General features: G+C 41.9%; 1 protein-coding gene across 1 annotated transcript in view; it reads left to right on the top strand.

Annotated features, from left to right (window-relative positions):
* The window catches only part of GTF2E1 (general transcription factor IIE subunit 1), a 48,334-nt gene that overhangs the window by 1,429 nt on the left and 27,945 nt on the right, over window positions 1-18,960 (top strand). The window contains exon 2 of the mRNA XM_079766102.1: window positions 4,284-4,761. Within this exon, the coding sequence (XP_079622228.1) occupies window positions 4,314-4,761 (448 nt within the window). The 5' untranslated portion in view covers window positions 4,284-4,313. The remainder of the gene's footprint in view (window positions 1-4,283; window positions 4,762-18,960) is intronic.

Here is an 18,960-nt window from a genome sequence, read left to right as displayed (position 1 = left end):
CTTTCCCTGTTTAAAAGTGACAGCTGCTTTTCACCTTTTTTTTTTTTTCCATATGGGAACCTGGTCTCACTTTTCCTCAGATATTTCCAATTTTCAAGAGGAGCTGAAAGTTGAGGTTTATGTGAAATCCCACTGTTTTTAATGTTGGCAACTAACTCAGAACATTTTCAAGACATTCGTTTGGTCAAACAATGTGGTAGAGGCGGCCAGTTTGGTACCTCTGACCAAATAATTTAAGGAATTCAGAGATTGAGTAGGAGATTTAGCATATGTGGGGAAGTAGAAGTGATAGAGAAGAGAAGGCAGTGGTCAGGAAGGATGATTTTACTTTATTTTATTATTATTTTTTAATGCTTTCTTGATTTTAGAGAGGGAGAGATAGAAACAACAATGTTGAGAGAGAACCATTGATTGGCTGCCTCCTGCACGCCCCCTACTGGGGATCGAGCCCTCAACCCAGGCATGTGCCCTTGGTCGGAATCGAACCCAGAACCCTTCAGTCCGCAGGCCAATGCTCCATCCATTGAGCCAAACCAGCTAGGGCAGGAAGGACGATTTTAGAATGGAGAAATTTCAAACTAGGTGGCATGATTGATTTCTTTCCTGAGCTCCAGTTTCACTCATTCAGCTACCTGCTGGACATCTTCACAGGAATATTCTGTAGTATTTCCTCAAAAAGAAGCAACTAAAAGTGAATGCCTCATTTCTTTTAAACCTGTTCCTCTTCAGGTGTTAGCCTATTTTTTCATAGTAGTACTTTCCTTGGTTACATTGGCCTAAAACAAATAGCTACATCTTATTATATTAATAACGTTCTTGTTTAATGGTTATAGCGTTTCAGTTTTATAAGATGAAAAGAGTTACGGAGATGGATGGCGGATGGATGGCGGTGATAGTTATACCATGTTATGAATGTATTTAATACCACTGAACTGTATACTTAGAAATGGTTAATTGGTAAATTTTGTTATGTGTATTTTACCATAATAAAACATTTATTTAAAAAATAAATATTTACTTGGTTAAAAAAAACACAAATAATTACTTAAAAAATTTCTACTTTTTTATTCCATTTCCAATATATTATGGGGCCCATTTGATTTTGCTTCTGAAAAGTAGAATTATCTAGGGAGCATCCTGTTCTCTTGCAATTGTTTGCTCTCTTTCTTAGTTCAGGTTTGATTACTGTAGCTCCTAATATTTCCACAGTACTTCCATCTTCACTTACCTCGATCCGTTCTTCATATTGTTGTAGAGTCACTTTTCTAAAAAGGAGTTCTTGGTATGAATACCAATAATGGAACTCTTATGATGCCACCTCTGTAAGCAGCATATTTTTCATGGATTATTTTATTTAATCCATGCATCAACTCTATGAGGAAGGAACTGTTAATCACTTTTTATGCATGAGGAAACAGACAGAATTTTCGGGCCACAGGTTAAGAAATGGTGGAACCTGGGATTCAAAACCCAAAACTATTGGACTGCGGAGTCCTCACGTCACTCCCTTGCTCTAATTGTTAGGACCCCCTCAGTTGTTTCAGGCAGTGGAAACAGGCTAAGTGAGTAGCAGAGGGTCCTCAATGTATGATGTGTGTTGGCATAATATGTAATAGCCAGTCACCAGGTTTGTCTGGAGCAGTGGTCAGGGACTTTTTCTGTTTATTGGAGTCACCTAAAGAGCTTTTAAAATATGGTGCCTAATCTGATCCTCCCAGACCAACTGAAACAGAATCTCTGGGAATGGGGCCCACGTGGGTACTTTTAAATGCTTCCTAGATGGTTCTACTTTACAGCCAGGGTTGAGAACCATTGATTCCAGAATATGGAGTGTATGTTGTGGGAGGTCAGGGAGGGGAAATAATGTTGGAAAAGTAGGCTATTTTGACATTTGTCTGCCATTCTTTGGTCTGTTGGATGTTTCTGAAGCCATATTTTGTGTTCTGCCAATCATTAAGCATATAAAAAATACAAAAACAGCTGTGTTCAAGTACAGTGTATCAACCAAATTGGAAAGGAGAACAAAATGCATCCGATAGTATGCTATAAATACTTTTGTGTTGAACCAAGGCACTTGCTTGGCACCCTTGATCCTTGGGATAACAGGAAGGTGGTAGGACCACAGGTTTGGATCTAGGTGCTACATTGTTATCTCAGTCATGCCTGAGTGTTTACAATATAAAATATACATTTAATTGTAACCGACTTTCCTTTTATTTTTTTCTTTATTGCATGTAGGGCATTATATCCTCCCCTCCCCCAAATGTGTATAGATTGGTTATTTAAGAATATCTTTTTAGAATAATATTGTGAATATAAAAATATTTCTTATGAAAGGAGATATTAAATCTGATAGTATTGATAGCCACTGATTTGAAATAAAAGATTCAGTAGAAAGTGGTGTTAATAACAAAAGATGATTCCCTTTTGAAATAATTCAATGGGATGTCTCCTAAAAATTTCCCTACGGTATAGGGAATTTCATTTGACAGTATGTCTGGATAGCCTGACCATTTTTACTTTGGGACATATTAAATCTATATGGAAGCTATTCTTTTTTTTAAAAAAAATAAGTTTTTATTGATTTTTTTTCCCGAGAGAAACAGCAATGTGAACAGCAATTGGTTGCCTCCTGTACCCCCTCTGACCAGGGATCTACCAGGGAACAATCCGCAACCTGGGTGTGTGCCCTGACTGGAAATCAAACCTGCAGCCTTTTGGTGCATGGGACAATGATCAACCCACTGAGCCACCCCCACAAGGGCGATGTGGGAGCTATTCTTATTAATAAGTGCTTCCTAAGCACATTACTTACATTCTCATTTATTCATCACAACAACCTTATGGAGATAGTTTATATTGTTATTTCGCTAAGAGAATAAAGTATGGCTTGTGGTGGTTTAAGCTAAAACACAGGTTGTCCAACTCTGACTTCCAAAGCCCATCCTTTAGAACAATCATGTGAAAGTCTAGCCAATGCCATTTTGGGCTTCAAAAAGAAAGCTTTCTGGGCCATGATATAAGAATTGGGTACAATTGTTTTGCAAGGGGGTCCAGTACTTAAGGATATCTTGGGGTGTTTGTTTGCTTTTTAAGGACTATATGGTATTAATTGGTCATCAGATTTAAGTTAACAAGGTTGGTAAAGCTATCTAAATCTAAGTGTTAATTTCTTTCATATTTCTAGTAGTAATTTTGCTAAGCACCCCAGTTGGTGATTACTTATGTTTTTTTTTTGGTTTGTTGTGATTTTATTGTGAAAGCATGACTATGTAAAACATTCTAGAATCTATCCCGAGAGAAATTTTTTTAAATTATATGTTTTAACCCTTACCTAAGCATATGTTTTTATTGATTTTAGACAGATTGATTTTAGACAGAGAGGGAGGGAGAGAGAGAAAAAAAAAAATACTGATGTGAGCACTGACTGGAAGCCTCCTGTACCCTCAACCAGGGATCTACCAGGGAACAAACCTACAACCTGGGTATGTGCCCTACCTGGGAATTGAACCTGTGGCTCTTTGGTGCACAGGACAGTGCTCCAACCAACTCGGCCATACCAGCCAGGGCTATTTTGGTAGAAAAATTTTACTCAAGAAATAAAGACACTTTAAGGAAATGCTAATTGCTAGGCTTCTTGGGGAGGGGGTATCCAGCATTTCCAAAGATCTGTAGCAGTGATTTTCAAATTAGAGTACTGTAGTCAGGGGCACTGAGTTCTTTTCCCTTAGATTGTCAAATAAAAATATGATAGCAACCAATGCAACATAACCGTTCAGTGTGAATGAATCAAAATTATACCTTTTTTTCTTTTTGTCAGATTGGCAAAAAATATATATTTTTTGGTGTGCCACGGAAGTTAGAAGTTAGTTTTTATGTGCCATGAGATAAAAAGGGTTGAAAATCGCTGATCTATATAGCGTTAAGACTAATAAGACTTCATTTACTTTTTTGTGTTTCTCTTACTGAAATAAAGTGGGCTTGATATGTATCATTGTTATAAGTAATGTTAACTTTTTTAATTAAGCACACTGTAGATCATGAAAGTAATCATTTAAGAAATATGCCAAGCTTTTTAGATGTAATCTTTTGTATACTCAGAGGAAAATCTTGTTCTCTGTTAAATGCTTTGGCATTATAAATCTTACAAAACAATGTTTTAGTGCCTTTATGGCACTCCAAGAGTAGTGATAGCTACCTAATGGGTTGATTATTCTAGATTTAAAATGATTACTGTTTCCTCATTGTGCCTATGTAATCTTCTCTTTTTTTTCTGAATTCAGTACATTTAAAGTTGAAGTTTGCCACTAAAGATGGCAGACCCAGATGTCCTCACCGAGGTTCCTGCATCATTGAAGAGGTTAGCCAAGTATGTGATCCGGGGTTTCTATGGCATTGAGCATGCTTTGGCCTTGGACATCTTGATCCGGAACCCTTGTGTGAAAGAGGAGGATATGTTGGAGCTGCTCAAGTTTGATCGGAAGCAACTTCGTTCAGTTTTGAATAATTTAAAAGGAGACAAGTTCATCAAATGCAGAATGAGAGTAGAGACTGCTGCAGATGGGAAAACCACTCGCCATAACTACTACTTTATCAATTATCGTACTCTTGTTAATGTGGTTAAATATAAATTGGACCACATGAGAAGGAGGATTGAAACTGATGAGAGAGATTCCACCAACCGGGCTTCCTTCAAATGTCCTGTCTGTTCTAATACTTTTACAGATTTAGAAGCTAATCAGCTCTTTGATCCCAGGACAGGTGAGACTTTTCCAGTTTATGAATCTTTAAAGTAACTTTTAAAAATAAAATATGTATTCTTTTTCTTAAATTGATTCATCTAATTTTTAAACCAGTCATGTATCTATACTAATAAAAGGGTAATATGCTAATTAGACCAGACATCTTTCGGACATCCTTCTGGATAAAGCCACGGTGGCGGGGGGCCAAGGCAGAGGCAGTTAGGGGCAATCAGGCTGGCAGGGGAGAGCAGTTAGGGGCGATCAGGCCGGCAGGAGAGGGCAGTTAGGGGCAATCAGGCTGGCAGGGGAGGGCGGTTAGGGGCGATCAGGCTGGCAGGGAGAACAGTTAGGGGTGATTAGGTCAGCAGGGAGGGCAGTTAGGGGCGATCAGGCAGGCAGGCAGGCAAGCGGTTAGGAGCCAGCGGTCCCAGATTGCGAGAGGGATCCTGGATTGGAGAGGGTGCAGGCCAGGCTGAGGGACCCTCCCTCCCATGCACGAATTTCATGCACCGGACCTGGTATTATTATAAAAGTGAATGGATTGGTGTAAATCACTATATGGTCTGTCTTAGTCTTACTGTCCTGTTTGACTGTTATTCTTTTAGAAACTCTTTTAAAGCCTTTCTCATTCACAAAGGAGTGTACTCTTCCACCCATGGCCTTCCTACTGCTGTTCCCACCTCTACCTCTTATTTATAGGTACAGCTCAATCTGAAAGGTTAACTTCTCTATCACTTGAAGACTATTCTGACAGTTCCACTTTTGACCTCTTCATTCAGTAAATATTTGAGCACCTATTTATGCCAGTCACTGACAGACAGTCACAATACAGTGCATATAAATGTTATGTTAGTGGAAGTGTAAAGTGCTATCAGGAGTACATAAATAGGGCTTCTAATCTGGAATGGCCTCTGAAAGAGTTTAAGTAACAGCTGAGACTTAAAAGATAAGAGTCAGCCAGATGCAATAAGCAGGGCATCCTTTCCTTCACATGGATGGATATTTAATCTCTTAGGCATTAGTTAGTGGGAGAAAACTGTCAACAAGATATTTAATTTGCTTCATATAAATACTTTAGTTAAGGATCTTTTTAATCAACCAGAATTTACAAAACACATTTTCAAAAAGTGCAGTATGTCTAGCATTAACATGAAAAACTTTAAAGTGCTGGGTTGTATAGTTATTTTGTCTTATCATTTGTAAACAGGTAAAGAGACTATAGTTTTGCTAATTACTCGACAATTTGGTCTTACTTTCAAGATGTAAAAAATGCTGCTAAGTTAGATTGTCCCTTTGTTATGGCTGAATTCAGGAATATAGGTGACTTTAAAAAAATTCCCAGCCCTAACCGGTTTGGCTCAGTGGATAGAGCGTAGGCCTGCGGACTGAAGGGTCCCAGGTTCGATTCTGGTCAAGGGCATGTACCTTGGTTGTGGGCACATCCCTAGTGGGGGGTGTGCAGGAGGCAGCTGATCGAGGTTTCTCTCTCATCGATGTTTCTAACTCTCTATCCCTCTCCCTTCCTCTCTGTAAAAAATCAATAAAATATATATATTTTTTAAAAATCCTAGATCTGCCTTTGAAAAAACTATCAAAAATGTAATTTAAACTTTTACACGTGAAATTTTTATTGTAAAAAAATTACAGATTCGTCCGGCTGGCTTGGCTCAGTGGTTGAGCATCGACCCAAGAACCAGGATATCATGGTTCCATTCACGGTCAGGGCACATGCCTGGGTTCTGGGCTCGATCCCCAGTAGGGGACAAGCAGGAGGCAGCCAATCAATGATTCTCTTTCATCATTGATGTTTCTATCTCTCTCTCCCTCTCCTTTCTGAAATCAATAAAAATATATATTTTTAAAATTACAGGATTTTGTGCATGTTTAATTTTCTAATTTTTGTACATGTTACATATTGTACACTTAATTTTTTTAAAATGGGAAATAATCTCAATATCAATTAAGATTATTAACAAAAACAGCTAGCTTAGAACTTCCCCCCCCCCCCCCCCTTATTTATATGAAGCAGTCATTCTGGATAGAAAGTCATTTAAAGAATTCCCATTTGTGTTAAATGTTTATTTTGCCTGAATCTTTTTACCTTGAACTGACTTCACTAGGGGGCTCTTGGTTATAAGAAAATCTAACCATCCTGAGTATAAGGATTGTTTGAGTGTGCTATAGAGGAAGTGGTAGAATATATCTGGAGCGGTTTCAAAATAAACTAGGGAAATCTTGTGTTTTTTGCTATTCACGCTAACAGATTTTATTTATTTATTTATTTATTATTATTTTTAATCCTCACCCAAGGATATATTTTCATTGATTTTTTTTTTTTTTTTTTTTTGCAGGGGGTGGGGTGGGAGGAGGGGGAGAGAGAGAAACAGAGAAACATTAATGTGAGAGAGAAACATATGCGCAGGAATCAAACTTGCAACCTTTTGGTGTATAGGACCGTGGTCGGCAAACTGCGGCTCGCGAGCCACATGCGGCTCTTTGGCCCCTTGAGTGTGGCTCTTCCACAAAATACCACGGCCTGGGCGAGTCTATTTTAAAGAAGTGGCGTTAGAAGAAGTTTAAGTTTAAAAAATTTGGCTCTCAAAAGAAATTTCAATCGTTGTACTGTTGATATTTGGCTCTGTTGACTAATGAGTTTGCCGACCACTGGTATAGGACAATGCTCCAACCAACTGAGCCAACCGGCCAGGCCAATTCTACCCGATTTCTTAAAGGAGCTCTGGGTTTTGGTTGTGATTCTATGCAGATGTTGGTGTTACAGTTAGTGGTCATCTTCATCACTCTTGACTGCAGCAGAAGGTGTTTTATCCAGTCCCTCAAAGATGGTAATATAATGTGCTTCTACTATATTTATTCATCATTTTATTCTTATTAATGAAGCTTTCTAAAAGGAAGTTACTCCAGTATTTATATTAGTATTTAGGAGGTTGATCTGTGATGCTCTTTGAATTTCACCTAAGGTTAGTGTCTGAATGAAGGTAATTGTAATCAACAGGTAGGTAGCCTATGGAAGAAATGGCCTAACACCCAAATATAGTCAAGGTTATTTGAATCAGGGAATTGAGATAGAGTAGGGGACATGAAAATATTTTATGAAAGAGAACTAAAACTGTAATAATTGTTTTGTGGCCAGTCTGAACAAAGGCTTTTTATTTATTTTTATTTTTTTAATAATATATTTTTATTGATTTCAGAGAGGAAGGGAGAAGGAGAGAGAGAGAGAGAGAAACATCAATGATGAGAGAGAATCATTGATCGGCTGCCTCTTGCACACCCCCTACTGGGAATCCAGCCTGCAACCCGGGCATGTGCCCTTGACCAGAATTGAACCTGGGACCTTTCAGTCTGCAGGCCGACGCTTTATCCACTAAGCCAAACCGGCTAGGCTGAACAAAGACTTTTTAATATGAAGGTGGAAAGAAGGGGTTCAAGGAAAGTAAGAATAAATCATTTTATCTTGGTATCAGTTGGGGGAGGGTGCCCTGGGAATGTACTCGCCTTTTGATTATAATTTGGCTTTTCATTTGGACCTTCCTTTAAGGAGAGAATGTGCTGACTGGGTGATATTAGGACCCAGTCTGCTTGTCAGTTTTGTCTTGTTTTTCACTATTAACTTGATACCCTTCTGTGTTCTATACATTCCCTTTAGAAACGTTGGTCTTTTTTTCCCTTCCTGATTTGCTCAGAATTCATTTCCTTCACACTCATTTTGAAGAAGATGGGAAATAAACATTTGGGTATGTGTATCAGAGTAGGAGCGGGGGCAGGGGCTTTTTATGCTGTAATGTTGTAATATTTATGCTCTGTTTAAGTTGATAGATTACAGTTTTCATTCTAAGCCCAGTCTTGTACAAAGTTATTCTATTTCTTGGTTGCTGTTGGAGATTGAGGATGTTTCTGACCAAATGATGGGATTTCTGATGAGCTATCTTCATTCCCATCTCAACAGTTATTAGGTTGAACTGTTATATTATCAAATAGGGGGTATTCAGGAATGAGATTTGAAGCCTTCTAGACTTTACTGCTTCCCTGATTTAAAGTTTTGAACTCAATTGTATGGGCAGCTCTCTGTGACTCACTAAAGGGTGGTGACTCCTAGATGAGCACCTGGGAATTCTGGGCTCAGGAAACTCTGAGTCCAACAAGAATTATTTTATTAAGGCTAATTTACACATAAGCCAGAGATCTTCCTACTTCAATTTACAGCTTTTCCCTACCTCATCTCTCTTTTCTCTAAGAATTGTAGGTTCTCTTCATACTTTCCATTTTGGTGTTCTTGGGTTGAACTCTCTCCAAATGTTTGATGGTTGTATGTGTGAGGTAATAGAAAATATATATTGGTCTCTGCCCAGTTCCTTGGACAGATGTCCTAAAACCCTTGTAATTTCTTGAGTGATAAGAACACTAGGAGCATCTTTTGTGCTGTTTGGTCTTTGACACCTCCCCCCACCCGCTCCCCGACACACACACACCCTTGGTCCTGATACAGGGCACCTGAAAAGAAACCTTTGTAATTTCGTGGGTGATAGGAATGCCTTTTGTTCTAATGAGGCAACTTTGGTGGGCTCCTAGATGAGAAGCTTGGAATTTTCAGCCCCGTTCCCCCTTCTCTTGAGAGAGGAGAAGGGCTGAAAATAGAATTAATAATCCATTATGCCTACGCAATGAAGCCTCCATAAAATTCCCAAAGTATGAGGTTTGGAGAGCTGGTGAACACATGGAGGTGCTGGGAATGTGGCATGCTGGACAGGGCATGGATGCTCCAAGCCCCATCCCACATACCTTGCCCTACACAGCTCTTCCATCTAGATATTCATCTGTGTGCTTTATTATATTCTTTAATAAACTGGTAAACATGGGTGTTTCACTGCATTCTGGAACTGCTTTAGCAACTTAATTGAACCCAAGGAGTGGGGGAAGGGAGGGGTCATTGGAACCTCTGACCTATAGCCAGTTGGTCAGAAGCACAGGTGATAACCCGGGCTTGCAACAGGTTTCTAAAGTGGAGGCAGTGGGAGCAGTCTTGTGGGACTGAGCCCTTAACCTGTAGAATCTGATGCTGTCTCTAGGTAGACAGTGTCAGAATTGAGTTGATTGGTAGGACACACAACTGGTATTACAGAGAATTGCATGGTGTGGGGTAAAACCTCCACACACTTGGTGACCAGAAGTGTCAGAAGTGAAATGTTATGTGCGAGTAGCAAAGGAAACACACAGGGAAGAAACACAAACAGAGAAGAACTGGGGTTTTCCCTGCACAGGAAAGAAGACTGAGGTTTTTCCATTATAGTATATACAGATACTTCATGAAAATGGAATTGCCTCGCCTTTGCCCACTAGTCCCTGGTTTCAGAAACTTAATGAGGCAAAACTAGTGGTTTTACTTCCAATATTTATTTGAAATATTGGAGGTTTATGTAATCAAAACAAAGACAGCATGACACAAAATTCCTCAAATCAGCAAAGTAGAATCTTGTGGTTCATAAATGCATGTTTTTAGATTTAGAAGCTTTCTCACCGTGGAAAAATTAATATTTCTACTTTCGCAATCTCAGCCATGGGTAATTCAGTTAATGGCCCTTCTAAGTTAAATTCAGCAACATGCTTCTCCCAAAGGGAAGGGGAAATTATATTCTCTTTTTAGATTTTAAGGCTAGATGATATGGAAACATTTATATTTTTCCTTCTTAATTTAAAAATTAAGCAGCCATAAGGCCAGGGATAATTTTGAAGAGAAAATATTACCCACAAAACCACTAGCTTTTGCATATTACTTATAATTATAATCACAGCCAAAAATAGTTGGTGATCTCTTGGTTCCTTAATGTACCAAACTCTCTTATTTCTATCTAGTGTTCAAAAAATGTTTTAATACGTGTAATTCTACCCTGTCCCCCCATTTTACTTTCTACACATTTTTCAGCACTTCGATTGTGTCTATTTTTTCTTAGGGTAGATACCATTTTATTCCTGTAAAAGTTTTTTTCTTAAGAATTCTCAGCAGTGGTAATATAGTTTTATAGCTTCTGGAAAACAGCTATGCTCACCTCTATACCACCAACGCAACTTTAGTTTTATAGCTTCTGAAAAGGCATATATGGCACTGTTGTTTATTGTGGATGTGATAAAATTGTTAGGTGTTTGAATTAGAAACAGTTTGGGAGCTCCTATTACTGAAATTACCTATAGACCTGGGAATCCCATTTTAAAATTAAGTGGTTTTTTTTTCATGGCAGAGAACTAGGGCATATTAGTAAGGAAGTTTTTTTGTTGTTTTGTTTTGTTTTTAATCCTCACCTGAGGATATTTTTCCATTGATTTTAGAGAGAGGGAGAGACAGAGAAACATTGATGTGAGAGAAACACATCGATTGGTTGCCTCCTGCATGCGCTCAGAGCCTGGGCTGGGGAGGAGCTTGCAACCAAGGTAAGTGCCCATGGCCAGAATCGAACCCAGGACCCTTTGGTCCGCAGGCTGGCACTCTAAGGGAATCCCATTTTAAATAAACATCAAAATAAGTTAAATTTTAAAAAAGGAAATCTTATAAGTATATTTAATAAAATCTTAGGAATAAGAATTTAGAGATTATTTTATCTAATTCAGCTCATCAAATTGTGTGTAGGTGCACACACACATCCCTGTGTTGTACTCTAGGGTTTGCAGTATTCTTACAAGTAATAAATAAACCTAGGGCTATATAAATTTCTAGGATATTTTAGATTGAATATTAGGGAAGAATAGGATAGCTTTTGTGGAGATTCAGCTTGTTTTGTGTGATTTCATGAAAATGACTTAGAGACAGACAGATTTTAGAATTAGTGTAAAAGAAGTCTTTAATAACTAACTCTTAAATAAGTATCTAATAAATAAGCCTTAAAAATGGCCAATAATGGAAATTGGTGTAATTTTAGTGGTTAGTTCTGAGTCACTTGGAATATTAAAGTAAACTTCATATATACTTGGGACTAGAGGCCCGGGGCACGAAATTCGTGCATGGGGGGGTGTGTCCCCTCAGCCCAGCCTGCACCCTCTCCAATCTGGGATCCCTCTCACAATCCTGTACCTCTGGCTCCTAATCACTCACTTGCCTGCCTGCCTGGTCACCCCTAACTGCCCCCCCCCCCCAACCTGCTGGCCTGATCGCCCCTCACTGCCTCTGCGTGCCGGCCTGATCGCCCCTAACTGCCCCCCCCTACTATCCTGGTTGCCCCTAAGTGCCCCCTGCTGCCGGCCAGGTCGCCCCCACTGCCCCCTCCCTGCCAGCCTGGTCGCTCCTAACTGTCCGTCCCCCCCCCGCTGGCCTGGTCACCCCTAACTGCCCCCCGCTGGCCTGGTCACCCCCAACTACCCCCCTCTGCTGGCCTGGTCACCCCTAACTGCCCCCCCTGCCGGCCTGGTTGCCCCCACTGCCTCCCCCCCCCCCCCGCTGGCCTAGTTGCCCCTCACTGCCCCCCCTGCCAGCCTAATTGCCCCCAACTGCCCCCCCCCCCCGCTGTCCTAGTTGGCCCCAACTGCACCCCCCCCCCGCCAGCCTGGTCACCCCCAACTGTCCCCATCCCCCTGCCGACCTGGTTGCCTCTTACTGCCCCCTCTGCCAGCCTGGTCGCCCCCAACTGCCCCCCCTGCTGGCCTGGTCACCCCCAACTGCCCCCCATGCCAGCCTGGTCGCCCCTCATGGCCACTCCCGCTGGCCTGGTCACCCCACACAACCTGCTGTTCAGTCGTTTGGTTGTCCGTCACTAAGTCCCCTGCCAGCCTGGTTGCCCCACGCAGCCTGCTTGTTCAGTCATTTGGTTGTCCCTCGGGCCGGCCCTGGGCGGCTGGGCAGCCAACATCTGAGGCTTGCCTGTGCCTTGGGCTGGCCCTGGGCGGCTGGGGGGCTGAGAGGACTGGGGGACTCCAGAGGCAGGCGCGCGGAATGACTGGACCTGCCTGGGGGTGGGCCTGGCCGTGCCACACACCTGTTGCCCTGGTGGGGCTGAGGGGACTGGGCGCTGCCATCTTTGAGAGAGTGGCAGTCAATTAACACATTCCCTCATTGGCTGTGGGCGCCGCCATATTTGTGAGGGCGTGATGGTCAATTAGCATATTCCCTCTTTATTAGATAGGATATTCACGTATGTATTTGGGGTTAAATCATATGAATCTCTCTTCTTGCCTTGTGACTGCAGGCAAAGCTTTTTGGTTTATAGATAGATCAGTTTTCTGATTAAAATTCCTCTTCAATTTTCACACATCAGGCTACTTTTTCTTGTCTTCATCTCTTTCTATTTAGAACAAGAGATGTCTTATAAAAGCAGTGTTTTCAGTTCTTAAAATGCTAAACACACAAACAAATACAGAAAGAAATCTTTTTAGGATTATTTTGCTCAATTGCTGATTTGGAATCTTGCTCAGGATGAGTTAATTAGAAAATGATACCAGAAAGCTCAGAGGTGTGGATTTGGGGGGGAGAGGGTGACCATTAGAACAGGTTAAAAAAATAAAAGCAAATATGGAAAGAAAGTAAGGAACAAGTTATTCAACATTCTCCCTCTCCAAAAAAAAAAAAAAAAAACCACACAAAAAAACCCCACAACAACCCCTTTAGGTCTGATTTTTTTATTATTTAATTACTGTGTTTGATCTTGAAGATTTGAGAGCTTTTAAAAAGTCATTTGTGTTTTCTTTTTTGTAATTTGATGCGGATTATACAGGAGCTAACTTATTTGTGAATAATTGATCCTGGCATTTGATATTCTATTGAGTACATATTGTCTTTCAACTAGTCATATCAAAACCACAGACTTTTTGCCTGCTCACTGCATGTTGAGATGAATTTGATTTAGGCCTAATGTATAGAATTTATTATTAGTTTTACTATTTACACAAGTACCATGTTTCAATATGTTGTTTTCCTCCCAGGCATAGTACAGTTTTCCTTTTTATAAGAGTTACAGAATCTAGGAATGATGCATGATTAGACCAAATCTAGATGTGTCCATTTAAGGAAGGACAGAAGATAATTTCATTGATAAATTGAGTTTTGGGGTGTGTGATTTTGTTGTATACATCATTAAAATATTTGAGATCTTCTGAGTTTAAAGATACTCAGAATACCCCCCCAATACATTAAACCTGCTTATTTTTTCCTTTTGAATGCAAATGAATGAGTATTTTACAGTGTTAGATGTTCTGCAGTCACTTGAAGGATGATTTTTAAAATTCCTTTTTATTATAGGTAAAATAATATAAATATATAGCTATGTACTTGTCATGTCTGTTACTATTTTATAATAGTAACTAGAGGCCCGATGCACAAAGATTCGTGCAAGAATGGGCCTTCCTTCCCCTGGCTGCTGGCACTGCTTTCGCTCCGGCCGGAGCTGCCTTTTCGCTCTGGCCTGGAGCCGCCTTTCCGCCTTCCCACACTGCCCAGAAGCCCTGAGCAGCTGGGGCTTGCGTATGCAAATTAACCCGCCATCTTTGTTGGGTTAATTTGCATACTCACTCCTGATTGGCTGGTGGGCGTCGTGAAGGTACGGTCAATTTGCGTCTTACTCTTTTATTAGTGTAGATTCCTTTTTTCATATATTTCCCCTTGCCCAATTAGACTGAAGAAATTTGTTTTATTAAAGTTTGGAAATCAGAGTAAAAGGTATCTTTTGAGGCTAGCATCCTATCTAATAAAGAGGAAATATGCTAATTGAACCTCATGCCATCGCAAAGATGGCGGTGCCCACAGCCAATAAGGAGGGAATATGCTAATTGACTGTCCCACCCTCAAAGATGGCGGCACCCACAACCAATAAGGAGGCAATATGCTAATTGACTGCCACGCCCTCAAAGATGGCGGTGCCCACAGCCACAAGATGGTGGCGCCCAGTCCTCTCAGCCCTGCCAGGGAGGCAGATGCGCGGCAAGGCCGGGCCTGCCCCCAGGTGGGCCCAGCCTTGCCACGTGCCTGCCTCTGGAGTCCCCCAGTCCCCTCAGCCCCCTAGCCGCCCAGGGCTGGCCCGAGGCGCAGGCAAGCCTTGGATGGCGGCTGCCTAGCTGCCCAGGGCCAGCCCAAGGCACAGGCAAGCCTCTGATGGTGGCTGCCCAGCCGACCAGGGCTGCCTGAGGCTCAGGAACCAGAGCTGGCCAAGGCTTGTGCTGCTGGCAGTGGCAGCAGCAGAGCTGTGATGGGTCGCCTTCCCCTGATCACCGGGTCGCCTCCCACCCCCGAGGGCTCTCAGACTGTGAGAGGGGGCAGGCTGGGCTGAGGGACCCCCCCCCTCCAGTGCATGAATTTTCATGCTTCGGGCCTCTAGTTTTAATATATATGTGCATGAACATTATGAACTTTCATAGAAGTTATAACAAAGGACTTGATTATGCTTTCAAAGAATAGTCCAAGAATGACTACCTAACTTCTTCATATTAGTTAAGAGGGAATTGAATGCTTTTGGAGGATTCAGAATAACATTTGTTTTCTTTCTTCTAAAAATACTTAAGTAATGTAAATTTAGAAAAATATCTATGTATACAAAAGCCTAAGTGACCGGAATGCCAGAATGACCAGAACAACTGGTCACTATGACGCATACTGACTACTAGGGGGCAGATGCTCAATGCAGGAGCTGCCCCCTGGTGGTCAGTGCACTCCCACAGCCAACCTCCCGTGGCTGGCCAACCTCCTGCGGTCCCTCCCCCATCTGGCAGGCCCTAGCCGGCAGCCAGCAACCAGCAGGAAGGCCCTGATTGGCCCTGATCGCCGGCCAGGCCTAAGGACCCCACCCGTGCAAGAATTTTGTGCACTGGGCCTCTAGTTCTATCTAATAAAGAGGTAATATGCAAATTGACCATCACACCATAACAAGATGGCTGCACCCACAGCAGAGGCCAAGTTCCCGTAACGAGCCTTAACGAGCAATCAGCAGGGACCTGAGGCTGCGTGGCGCTGGGCTGGGGCAGGGGACCTGAGGCTGCGCCCCCCTCCTGGTGGGGTTTACAGGGGACCTCAGGCCATGCTCCCTGCCCTGGACCTCAGGCCGCGCCCCCCCACCCCGGCACCAGGCTGGGGGACCTCAGGCTGCCCCCACCACCTGGCAGGGCTTGACAGGGGACCTCAGGCCATTTCCCCCGCCTGGCAGGGCTTGACGGGGGACCTCAGGCCGCGCCCCCTGCCCCGGCACTGGGCCTGGGGACCTGAGGCCGTGCCCCCTGCCCCGGTGCCAGGCTGGGGGACCTGAGGCTGCGCCCCCCGCCTGGCGGGGCTTGACGGGAACCTCAGGCCCAGGGGACCTCAAGGCGTGCCCCCCAGCCCAGGCCGGGAGACCTCAGGCTGCGCCCCCTGCCCCGGCGCTGGGCCAGGTGGGGCTTGACGGGGGTGGGGCCAGGTGGGGCTTGACGGGGCTGGGGTCAGCCGGGTCTGGGTCTCGTGCGATTTCGAGGCACACATGGGTGGGCAGAGACTTGACTCTGGTTCCTGTGATGCACCCCAGACTCTGACAGGAGGAAGATTTTCATATACATTTTACTAATTTTCTTTAATCTCTGACACTTCTATTACAGAGAAAGGGCAAATAGCAATATTAAATTATTTCCTCTAATTATTTACCTTTTAATGTGCATGAATTTTGTGCACCAGGTCACTAGTGTAGATAAAATGGCAAACCTAGTTTTTCCTCTATGCTTTCCCATTCAACCCAGTGTGCACTCTCCCCACCTTTTAATGTGTACTGTGTTAATAACTATTAAGTTTTAGTTATCCTTCCAGTCCTTTCACCTTACACCCCAAGCCCACGAAACACCAACTGTCCCCCATCCTTTCCCAAAGCCCTTTTGAAATCTAAGAAAGTAAAGTGATTCTTAATTAACTATTTTTTTGTTGTAACAGCTTATGGTTATTAATGTTTGGTCAACTTCTGATAGTATTGTCAGGGTTTTTTAGAGCACTTATTATATTGGGTCCTTTTGCATAGTCAGTATATTCAGTTAACATGTCATTTCTAGAAGGTTTTTTTTTTTTTTCTTTTTTAAAGCAATGGTTATAAGATAGTAAAGTGATAGGTATTAGGATTCCAGACCCCTGACTTCTAGTCTTGGGCTATGTTAGTAACTGTTACCCTAGGCAAATCCTTTAATCATCCTAGGCCTTTTTTAGCATGTATAAAATGTTAAGTTCAGTCTATTCTGTACCATGTATGGTTTCTCTAATTTCATAACACCCTCTGATTCGGAAAATAGTTGACATTTTAAAAGTATAAAGAGGCTTGAGGTTGTTTTATTACTGCTCTTAGAAGACGATGTTAGTCACTTTTGGTTAATTTGAAAGTCTTGGTTAGGAATTAAAACTCATGGTTATAGTAGTGTTCACATAGAAAATATGCTGTTTAATTATGCCATCTTCAGAAACACATTGTGGCATAGTAAAGAGTAATCACAATTTTTGGCACTCTTATTTTTCCAATTACTTTCTTTTCGCATGTATACACAATCTATAAAATATCCAGAGGGAGGGGAAATAATGTCCATATATGCTTCTTAAGGTATATATGATGGTTGGATTTTTACAGTGTGGTAAAATTAATCCATGGGTTAGTGATATATATTGAAGTTTTATAGTTTCCTCTTTATCTCACTAAAATTCTAGGAAGTTTGGTTCTAGTTACTTGGTTTTAACATGGAACTGTTAATCTTTTGTTTTATTGTTTTTTTCTGGAAGCTTTTTTTAATTACTGATTAAGGTAAGTATTACCTATGTGTCCTTATCCCCCCATTGACCCCACCCCCCCACCCCCACTCATGCCCTCACCCCCCTGGTGCCTGTGTCCATTGGTTAGGCTTATATGCATGCATACAAGTCCTTTGGTTGATCTCTCCCCTTTCCCTCCACCCTCCCCTGCCTTCCCTCTGAGGTTTGACGGTTTGATTGATGCTTCTCTGTCTCTGGTTCTGTTTTTGTTCATCAGTTTATGTTGTTTATTATATTCCACAAATGAGTGAGATATTTATATTTCTCCAACTGACTTATTTCGCTTAGCATAATGCTCTCCAGGTCCATCGATGCTGTTGCAAATAGTAGGAGTTCCTTCCTTATTACAGCAGTGTAGTATTCCATTGTGTAGATGTACCACAGTTTTTTAATCGACTCATCTGCTGATGGGCACTTAGGCTGTTTTCAAATCTTAGCTATTGTGAATTGTGCTGCTATGAACATAGGGGTGCATATATCCTTTCTGATTGGTGTTTCTAATTTCTTGGGATATATTCCTAGAAGTGGGATCACTGGGTCAAATGGGAGTTCCATTTTTAGTTTTTTGAGGTAACTCCATACTGTTCTCCATTCTGGAAGCTTTTTTGAGTGGGGGTGAGTTTATTTACTAGTACAGTTTTTTTCCATAGGCTTATCCAGAAAAGTTATGTAAGCCATTATCTCTTGCTTAAATTTTGCACAACTCTTAGCTACTCTCCTTGCTTTCACTCTTGCTGCTCATATGAACTATTTGTCACAGCAGCCAGTGACCCTTCTAAAAAGCACATCAGGTTATGTCACTCTTTTTTTCCAAAACCCTCCAAAGTCTTCTTCTCTCAGAAAAGTCGAAGTACTTTACAGAATTTATAAGGTCATTTATCTACGCTCACCTCCCATTTTGAAGCTTTATTTCCACCACTCCCATGTCACTCCACAACAGCCTCACTGACCATCTTATTTCTGTCTTACTTGCACTAGGCGTGCCTTTACTTACCTTTTTAAAATTTATTTTATTTTATTTTTATTGATTTCAGAGAGAAAGGGAGAGGGAGAGATAGATAGAAACATCAAAGATGAGAGAGAATCATTGATTGGCTGCTGCCTGCATGCCCCGCATTGGGAATCGAGCCCACAACCCAGCTTGATATAACCTGACCGGAATCAAACTGTGACCTTCTGGTTCAGAGGTCAACACTCAAAAGCTCAGTTACACCGACTGGGCTCTACTTGCCTTTTTTTTTTTTTTTAAATCCTCACCTGAGAATATTTTTCCATTGATTTTTTTTTTTTAGAGAGAGGGGAAGACAGAAACATCTATGTGAGAGAAAGATATTGATTGGTTGCCTCCTGCATGCGTCCCAACCAGGGCCTGGGCGGGGGAGGAGCCTGCAACCTAGATACCTGCCCTTGACCAGAATCGAACTTGGGACCCTTTGATCCGCAGGCTGATGCTCTATCCACTGACCCAAACTGGCTAGGGCT

This window comes from Cnephaeus nilssonii (assembly GCF_951640355.1).
Source record: "Cnephaeus nilssonii genome assembly, chromosome: 3".
Classification (NCBI taxonomy): Eukaryota; Metazoa; Chordata; class Mammalia; order Chiroptera; family Vespertilionidae; genus Cnephaeus; species Cnephaeus nilssonii.
This window is presented reverse-complemented; position numbering and strand designations above follow the sequence as displayed.